Here is a 9,891-nt window from a genome sequence, read left to right as displayed (position 1 = left end):
TTCCTCAGCCGCATGTCATCACACTTCATAATCATTGTGTTAGACTACTGTTTACAGTAGCTAAGTGACTGACCTGCCATGAAAATATAGTTGCCTAATAACACACACCTGGAGGCATCCCACTGTCAGATGTAATGATAGACTATAATGTCAACTGGAGAATACATACAGTATAACATAATTATTTTCCATGCTGATGACGACCAGTCACTTACTTACCTGATGTGATGATACAATATAAGTGTGATGACATACCACCAGTGAGGGATGAGGTGAAACAGACAGCCAGGCAGGCAGGTGGAGAGACAGACAGACACATGACAGACAGACAGACAGACAGACAGACAGACAGACAGACAGACAGACAGACAGACAGACAGACAGAACAGACAGATAGATAGATTGCCATTCATCTGTGATCTGATTTATCAGAAGCAGAACCAGAAGCAACTATTGCACATGGCGCTTAGGCTACAGCTCACAATTCAGCTATTCTTGGAATTTTACTCATTTAATTTTAGCTGTCGTCATCCATGCGAAGATTGCGTCACCGAGTCTTCCTCCTAAACCTGTGTGACAGTAATACACCCCAATACACCCATTCATAGGCATCCCACATTAACCACTTGATTAATCCCTTTAAAAAATGTGACCTTGTATATAACTGTACTTTCTGTGCTTTTTTTTGGTAAACTGTTATTAAAGTATTCAATCAACCAGCTGAGCTAGGTGGAACATTGGCCAAAAAAAGCAGATCAAGGTGAAGATATTTGGTGTAGACGGGAAAAAGCGGTCCAAGTACAGAGCCAACTCAGGTCCAGTTTGCTAAAATCTGGAGAGTTGAAGTGGTTAATGTAAAATAGATCACAAAAAGAGGTTAGGTTACAGGAAGCCTGTGACGCGTTATCCGCAGTGATGTCACCAGCTAGCTACGCCCCTCGCTCACTGTCAGTGTTGCCATATCCGCTTATTATAAGCGGCTTAGGGCTTTTTTCCCCCCTGTGAAGTCGCTTATAAATATTGGTTAGCCGCGGGTAGTGTTTTTGGGGCTTGTTTCTAAAGTGTAGTTGCTTATTTGGGCTTGTTGCCTAATGTTTAAACCAGTGTTTCTCAAACATTTTCAAGTGAAGGACCCCCAAATGAGTTTGTGCAGACACCCCCCCCCCCCCATCTGAAAATATTTTGTGCCAGGGACGGAGTCAGGGACCCCCACATAATATTTGTGCTTTTAAAATGTTTATTTTTATTTTTTTTAATTGAAAATAGTAATACAAGCTCACAACACGTCGCATTGAGAGCTTGCAGTTCGGCTATTTTCAAATAGCCAATGTCTCGTTTCTTTTGGGTTTGTTTTCATAGACCTGCTTATTTCTCTCTCAAAACCTGGCAACACTGTCTGCTCACTGTGCTGGTGTTGTTGCTGCTAGCCAGCTCAGCTGCTTCTGAAAGCAAAGAACGAGAGACGAGTCGATTTTTGTCCCTTTCCTACATTTAGGTCCAGTTTAGAAGTGTTTGAATATGGTCTGTGGTGGATTCACCTGTTCTAAGAATGCGCTTTGTTCCCTGAACGTGGTTTACATGGTGAGTCCATTGCGAAATGTATCAATCAGACATCATCACTATAATCATCATCATGCTAACTTTTAGCTTAGTCTGGATTACAATATAGCCTCTGCTAACAATGTTAGAGAGTTTAACAGCTAGATGACTAACGGTTTTGTATTTTATTATTTCACAAGCCTGATCTTTCAATACACTGATGATCGTTGGTATGTACAGTTCCTTTGTGTTAGTGACTGTTCCCTAGTGAATAAGTCTATAACTAGTCTACTACATTGAGGTCTACTAGCTGTATGTACCATAGCTAGCTAACGTTAGCAGTGTTGCCATGTCCGCTTATTATACGCGTAGATCGTATTTTCAAATAGCCAATGATATGTTTAAAGGGCAAAGGGCTCGCTTCTTTTGCGCTTGTTTTCATAGACCCGGTTGCTTGTTTCTCTCGCAAAATCTGTCAACACTGAACGTTGGCCAAGAAGACCGACAGTAATGCAAAAACGACCTAGTCCTCCTAACGTTAGCTTGATAGTGATATCGCCATGATGCGTTTGATAGCCAACGTCAGCATGGCACACGGCAGCTTGGTAATACTGCTGATGATACTGCTTACTAGCTAACAAACTATTTTGTTGTCAACATCATCTAGCCAACGTGGTTCTTTGCCTTGTGTATTGCTAACGTGAACTCTGTGAGGGTCAGCATTAGCTGTAGAATACAACTCTCGTAGACGTATTTATGATTCTGACGTTTTCAATCTACGAGAGTTGTAGGGTTCACCCCCCCATGGACACAGGGACTTTCAGCGCTATACCCCGTAGACACTCCAAACATGTACACATTGAAAATAAAGGTGTTTACCCCCAAGCCCCAAATGTTAACTCTCGCTACGGGGTAGTAGTTTAATGTAATAATCCATATCCTTCAATAAAGAAGTGTTTTAATGCCGTCTGTGGCCGAACGCCATTTTTTCACCCTCGTTTACTTCCTGTTTACATTGAGTGTAATTGCGGGTTTCACCAGATGGGGCGCGTGACTACCGCCCATTGGGAACTTCCGACAGAATCGGCCACAGACGGCATTAAAATACTTCTTTATTGAAAGATATGGATTATTACACTAAACTACTATCCCGTAGCGAGAGTTAACATTTGGGGCGTGGGGTTAAGCACTTTTTTTCAATTTGTACATGTTTGGAGTGTCTACGGGGTATAGTGCTGAAAGTCCCTGTGTCCATGGGGGGGTGAACCCTACAACTCTCGTAGATTGAAAACGTCAGAATCATAAATACGTCTACGAGAGCTGTATTCTACAGCTAGGTCAGCATGAGCATCATGATCTAGAATTGTAGTGGTATCCAGTGTCCCAGTGAACTGGTTATATGTTGTACTGTCTGTAGGGTAACAGGATATGTGGGCACTAGGGACATCTGGGCACCTCGATGTAAAATTGCCTATGTTGTCCAAAATGTTTTAAAAAATGGCAAAGTATACATGATTAGAACATGCTTAAACATTCGACAATTATGGTCTAATATTTATACAATTGCTTCAAAGCCTGTATATCCAGTCATTTTGGGGCATAAACAAGAAGTTAGAGGATAAAATTAAGTCTGATAATGATGTACCATGCATGTTCACATCATGTATACTTATTACTTTACATTACTGAAGACCATTTTTCAAATATTATATATATTTTGGACAAAATAGCCAATTTCACAGGTGTCCCTAGTGCCCACCTATCCTGTATCCGTCTGTTGTAGTAGTAGTAGTAGGCATTTACACGGATCCACACATCTTTTCTGTACTAGTCTCCTTCCTAGCCCCTTAGTAGCTTCAACATCTGTTATGATTATGTCTCAAGTGGTATTCACAAGTTACAACGGACATATAATTATGTAATAATTACAGCATCACTTTCACAGTTATGAATTGTCAGAAGTGGTATAAAGTGGATAAAGTGGCACGTCACATTGACATCTCATTTAAAAAATAGGTATATAGTTTTGTTAATAACATTTCACCGGGTCTTTAAAAAGTATGTTTGACCTCACGTGAATTACGGTATTTCTTCTGTTTTCAAATCATCCTAGAGTTTTATAAGAACATAGCCTATTAATTTTATTTTTAATTGTAATCAAAACTGAGAACATAGTATCCTACTGTCCTTCAATGCTGTGAGCTGTGTGCTGCTACTATCATGTTGACCCCGATTGAACTGCTTCTCTTGTGCGTTCAGCTGGTGGGGCTGCTGCTGATTGGAGTAGCAGCATGGGGGAAAGGCTTCGGGCTGGTGTCTAGTATCCACATCATCGGAGGAGTCATCGCTGTCGGCGTCTTCCTCCTGCTCATTGCCATCGTAGGACTCATCGCAGCGATCCACCACCACCAAGTCATGCTCTTCTTTGTATCCTTTATTAGTCTCCCTGTCCTACAGGCTGAAACCCATGAAACTATCATAATACTGGAAGTTCAGAGAGAAGTTATGTAATTTACTGAATGGACACATATGGATACATTTAATGGAAGTCAATGGGGCTTTGTTTGGGTTGAAATCTTGGCCAAATTTAGAGTCATACATCGTTATGTCAGACAACTGATGACTCATGATATTCATCGTCATCGGATGGCTTGTTTTTGCTAATGGTATGAGAGGGAGGATGCATTGTTGTCAGTGTGCTGCAAGATATCACACTTTTCTGCCAGAGTTGTTTCCTTGACACCTCTCTCCCAGTACATGGTCATTCTGTTCATTGTTTTCCTCTTCCAATTCGGAGTGTCCTGTTCCTGCCTGGCAATGAACCGTGGACAGCAGGTGAGGGCTCAATGTGCTTTTAAATTTAAATTTATTTTGTTTTTGTTGTCCCCTCTTTCGGTCCCTCTCTCTGTTGTTTTTTTCAGGAATTTTAAGGTCTTTTATGGCCCCATGAAATGAGGAATGTCATTTTATGTGAAATGCAATATGCAATCCTTGAAATGATGCATAATCCAGTGGTTTACAGGAAAAGTATTTGTCTAGCTGTTGTCCTCTGCGTTTGTCCTGCCCTGGTCCCCCTGTGCTCATTGTACATGCATCACCAGGAGGCGTTGCTGAACTCTACTTGGGGTGTGTTGCACAACAAGACAAAGGCAGACCTGGAGACCCAACTTGACTGCTGTGGGCTGCTCAACACAACCAGTACCCGAGTGCAGTTTGAGCTGGACGTGATGAACTGCCATGCTGTAAGCTATGCTTCGACAATATTTTTCATTGTTAATGTTGTGTGTGCAAAACATATTTCCAACCAATGAGGACATTATCATTAGTGATGGGGACATACAGTATACATGGTTAACTGTGTACATCACATTAATGTAGCTTTAGAACTGATTAACGGAAAAATGTAAATAACTACTAACTTGTATTATTAAAATATGCTGACGTATGCCACGAGTGACAAACGTGTAAGTGAAATCGATACATCGGTCTTTGGGTTTTTGATGGCTTATGTTGAACTATCAACATATTTGTCCCGAGCTGCAATTTTACTGGCTAGAAAGCCACCACAAAATCTATAATATTAACTTAAAAAACAAGTGCCATGTTAAAGAGGAAAGATGGATTTGTAATCTATACAATCCAGTTCAGTTTCACTTAAATTTTGGCTTTTATAATAAACAAAAGGCATAGTTCTGAAACTGGCTGATAAAGAGACCACTGATAAAGGAAAACCACAAGGCGGTGGGCAACATTTCCAGAAAAACAGTTAACAGTTTAACTTTATTTGAAAGATGTTCACCTTGTGGCACTGTCTTTAATGAGGCAGTTGGCTTGACGCTTGCTGCATTCAAGAACTGACGTCACTTTGCACATCACACAACTCAATGATGCAGTTGGTGTGTCCAAGGCTCGTGTAGTGTACTGCAGTGCTATTTCTATAAATATGATGTCATGCTACAGTTAACTGCGGATAGCTGGCAACATTCCTACACATTCACAAACAATGGGATCAAATGCAAGTGAATGCTGAAAAGGAGTTGGTGGAATTCTGTGTTTCTCTTCAGCCATGCAAAGCTCCTCCTCCTCCTGCAGCCTGTTACACCTGTGGGGAAAAGATGCTGGATCACGCCACAGATACTTTGAAGATCCTCGGCGGGGTCGGACTCTTCTTCAGCTTCACAGAGGTTAGTGCCGGGCCACCAAAAATACATCAATGGAACCATTCATTCACCAAAGCAATCAATCATTCTATCAGCCTATTATGGCCTAGAGGATGAGGAGCTACAGTAAATGGCAAATGAGTTTAAGGGTGTAGACCAATTGGATTGACAGTTTGATGGATGGATTTAACCAAATCATTTGTGCACAAGCAACACACTTCTTGGAATGGTGGAAAATGCTGTCATTTGTGTCTAAATGGATTCAAATTATGGGCCCATAAATTAATTTAGTCAATGCATTAAGCCTGTTGCACATGTGACGTTGCTTTGACAGTGAGTCCTGGTTTAACCTTTGCATCCCTTCCTTCCCAGATTCTAGGGGTCTGGCTAGCTGTGCGCTACAGGAACCAGAAGGATCCTCGGGCAAACCCAAGTGCTTTCCTATAGTCTGTCCCATATCCACGATGCAATACCACAGATTACAGTCGCAGACACACTGGTACACGTAGAATCATGCACATCTAGAGACAGACACTCAGGCGTACAGTACAGAGAGGCACAAGCTACAATCACACAGAATGGACCAGCGCACACAGCATGTGACCAACACTGAGAAACACACGCAAACACCTTCACACAGGACTGAGGCATATATCCACCTGCAGCGAAAACAAAAAAAATGTTTGCCACAATCCCTTTTTATTGAGTTGAGCATTTCACAAGAGCTCAAGCTGGAAGAGCTAGATGGTAAAATGGTCTGCTTTTCGATTGCGGCTTTATCCAAATGTGCGTTATATCCACCCATTCACAAGCTGGATCGATGCTTATGTATGAAAGGATGAATTGTAGTACCAAGAAGTTACTTGTTGGTATCGCTACCCAGCCTTGATTTTGAGCACCAAATTCCTGAGAATTGCTCTCTAGATTCCAGCCATGTAACAAACAATAGGCAACTCTACTGCATGTGTTCTCCAGCTGTACAGACAAAAGGCCTCCTTGTTGATTCTGTTCTGTACATCAAATGACTGTGCAGCATTCTAGAACTTAACCTGTATGCACCTTCCTCTCAAAAGAAGCTATTTCTGTCTCTAATGTAGTGCTGCCACTTATGACAGATCTGGTCCTTTGTTCAGTGCCAGCAGTGATGTGTAGATCTATGTACTTATACATGTCAAATGCAATTTGTTTTGATCTCAAAGTGGTCTGACCATCTGAGGTAGAGAAAAATGAAGGTACGCTTTGGACATATGGCATAATGTTTTTGGAAGTTATGTATGTATGTGTGATTTTGTTTTTCAGATAAATAAATGCTGGGATCTTAGGAAATAACAATAGAGTTTAGATAGCATACCTGTTAGTCAATAATCAGGTTCAAATATTTATGAACTTCTGTAACTGAGCCAACGTACTTTTAACAGTCACAGATATTAGAATGCCAATGGACTGCAGCCTTCATGTTGTATATAATGTAATATTAGTTCACAAAATCATTTGAGGTGGGTTGCCTAAGTAATGTTTTTGAAGGCTACAATAATCCACCCAATCTGTATTTAATACGCTTTGTGTCACAAAGTGATGTCAGTTAGTATAGAGTCCAGTTGTAGAAATGTGGATTCAGGTACATATCATGACCTCTTATGTAACTGGAAGAAATTTTTAGTTATTGGAATTGATTTGTTAATTTGGTGGAAACTACCTTTTTGCAAACTCAACCCCCAATAGTGTTAATTGTGAAATGAATATGTAGTTTATTCTTGTGAACTATATAATTTGCAATCCTTTTTTGTTTTTTTAACATAAAATGTTTCCTTTGTGTCATATTGTTGCAATTGCTTTGTTCTCAATTGCCATCCATTTTTGTTTGTTTGACAGTGTTAAGCACATTTCTTAAAAACTTGTTTCATTTATTTTTCAGAGTCTATTTAAGTGTTGTTAAATGCACATTAGGCAAAACATTTTTATGTTATTGCATTTAGGCTATATTACTTTTAACAAGCAAGTAGGTAGGTGAATGTTTATGATACATTTTTTTATTGAGAGATCGCTGCTTGCTTTTGTTTTGTTTCATCATTTAAGATGGGTTGTTGGCCCTTGTAGCCTTTCCTCTCTTTTTAATGGCTTTTATCGTAGGTATTAACATTACCTACATTAACATACACTACATGTTTTACTTGAACCAGTTGATCATGCTGATGTGGAGCTTCTGCTGCTGGTGTGGAGTTGTCGCTGGTGTAAACAAGCATTTGATGAATTATGCCATGTATTAAACCTCACTTTGAATTTGTGTGCACTTGTTATTTCCGCCGGACCCTCTGGAAATTTTGAGACTTAATTTTCCAAATAAAAATCTCTAATTGGAAATTGCCTTGTTTTATTTCTACCTGAGTCATTTCAGATATATTATCTTGGTTAACATTTCTATTTCACATATGTTGTAATGGCCAAAAATTAGTAAAAAAGCAATGAATATTCCTAGTAGTATGTATAGAATAAACTCTAAAAATGTTAACAGTGTCTTTTGACCGTAGTCATGGAGACCCACGGTTGTTTTTTCATTCTAGCCATGACATAGATTTAATTATAGCAACCATGTGAGTCCAATAAACAATGTGGCAAAATAGAAAACTAGTGTAATATGGAACATCAATGACTAGCTGTGCTGTTCACACACTACAACCATTCCACTTCACCACATGGTGGCAGTACAAAACTTACATTGCTATTCCAAGGGCTCTGTCAACTTGTACAGCTGCAATGTGGGATGTTTACTTCACTCACTGCATTTAATGTCATTCTTCCAAGTGGCATCCTGGCTCTGGATAATTGCTTAGACAGAACAGGTCAGTTCCATCCAGTTTTTAAATATTAATTTATAGATTTTTTTTTTTTAAGTTGACCATTAATCTACACCCCAAAGCCTTTCAAATAGGTGTAAGTGGACAGTGTCTACATGGCAGCTGTAAAACTAATTCAGTTGAGCAGCAGGATTTGATTCCGTATAAGGTTCATTCATAAGACCATTAATCCCTCAGCTGGAATGTGTCCAGTAATAGCAGGGAGGGTACTGAGCAGTGGATAGCTTGGAGCAGAAGGAGAGCTCAAGTACTTTATGATCAGGGAATAGAGATACACACAAGGAATTATCAAATTTCCATTAAAGATAGTGCACAGTGAGTAAGGCAAAAGAGTTTTGACACTACTGCATCTACATCAGAGTCATAGCTATTCTGATGAAGACAATAGCATCAAAACGTTAGTCTGGGTAGTGAAGTAACTAGATACTAGTAGGTTACTCTTGTTACTGTAAAAAAAATATATATATATATTTTGTATACTTGCCCTTTTGGAATACATTCTAAATTCAGTAGTTCTACTTCGGTGTAAGTAGTTTTTTAAGGATTTGACTCAGCTACTGTTACTAAATGGTGCATTTATATAGCACTTTACATTCTCACTCCGATGGTGGAGGAAACCATGCAAGGCAATAGTTTGGGTTCAGTGTCTTGCTCAAGGATACTTCAGCAGTAACACAGGGGGAGCCCAGGAGCGAACTGGGAACCTTCCTATTCCCAAGCAGCTACCGCTACTGCCACCCCAACAACAGTTAACAACAATTATAGCCTACTGTTATGGCACAATTAAGTTTGTTTTGATACTCTTATCCCTTGTAAGGCAAACTTTGAGAAAGTATTCTCATAAAGAAAAGATGGTGACCACTTTGAATCACTGAATCAGTGAGTCATTGGTTGGTATATTCATATTGGCTTATTTGTATTGAAATGATTACAGTCAGAATGCCACATTGGCCCTTTCACTGTAGCTGTTCACTCAAAGTATTCTTTATGAAAGCTAGTGTTGTACTTTTACTTTCAACACAACAAGTAATCTTACATATATTTGAGTAATATTTAAATTAAGTAACAGTACTTATACTTGGATACAACTGTGCCTGTGACTTCTTTCAGACATTGCCCATAGGCCACTTCGCTGTCCAATTCAGTGAGCACTGACTGTAGATTAGCTGAAGTGTGTGAATCTTTTACTCTGATTCAAGAAACCATTCAGACAAGGTTACCAACATGAGGTCTGTGTCCCTGCCCTCAGCCAAGTGCCCCACATCATGTCACCCCAACACAAATGCATGACCCGATCACTGGTGTTTGAAACACCTTGGCAAGGTACACTGGCAGGT

General features: G+C 39.8%; 1 protein-coding gene across 1 annotated transcript; it reads left to right on the top strand.

Moving 5' to 3' along the window:
* Positions 1 to 1,418: 1,418 nt before the first annotated feature.
* tspan31 (tetraspanin 31) lies at positions 1,419 to 8,060 on the top strand. Its single transcript, XM_080445514.1, has 6 exons — positions 1,419 to 1,581; positions 3,799 to 3,966; positions 4,294 to 4,374; positions 4,641 to 4,781; positions 5,604 to 5,723; positions 6,072 to 8,060. The coding sequence occupies exons 1-6, from the start codon at positions 1,519 to 1,521 to the stop codon at positions 6,144 to 6,146; spliced, it is 648 nt and encodes a 215-aa protein (XP_080301640.1). The 5' UTR covers positions 1,419 to 1,518; the 3' UTR covers positions 6,147 to 8,060.
* The last annotated feature ends 1,831 nt before the right edge of the window (positions 8,061 to 9,891 follow it).

Source organism: Gymnoscopelus braueri (assembly GCF_963280865.1).
Source record: "Gymnoscopelus braueri genome assembly, chromosome: 12".
Lineage (NCBI taxonomy): Eukaryota > Metazoa > Chordata > Actinopteri > Myctophiformes > Myctophidae > Gymnoscopelus > Gymnoscopelus braueri.
The sequence above is the reverse complement of the archived record's forward strand: the minus strand, read 5'-3'. Positions and strand labels throughout refer to the sequence as shown.

Bases quoted from the DNA above. Each gene is read 5' to 3' on its own strand.
- tspan31 (XM_080445514.1), top strand. From the start codon at position 1,519: ATGGTCTGTGGTGGATTCACCTGTTCTAAGAATGCGCTTTGTTCCCTG. The intron at 4,375-4,640 runs GTGAGGGCTCAA...ATGCATCACCAG, and splicing joins CAATGAACCGTGGACAGCAG to GAGGCGTTGCTGAACTCTAC. The intron at 5,724-6,071 runs GTTAGTGCCGGG...CTTCCTTCCCAG, and splicing joins TCTTCTTCAGCTTCACAGAG to ATTCTAGGGGTCTGGCTAGC.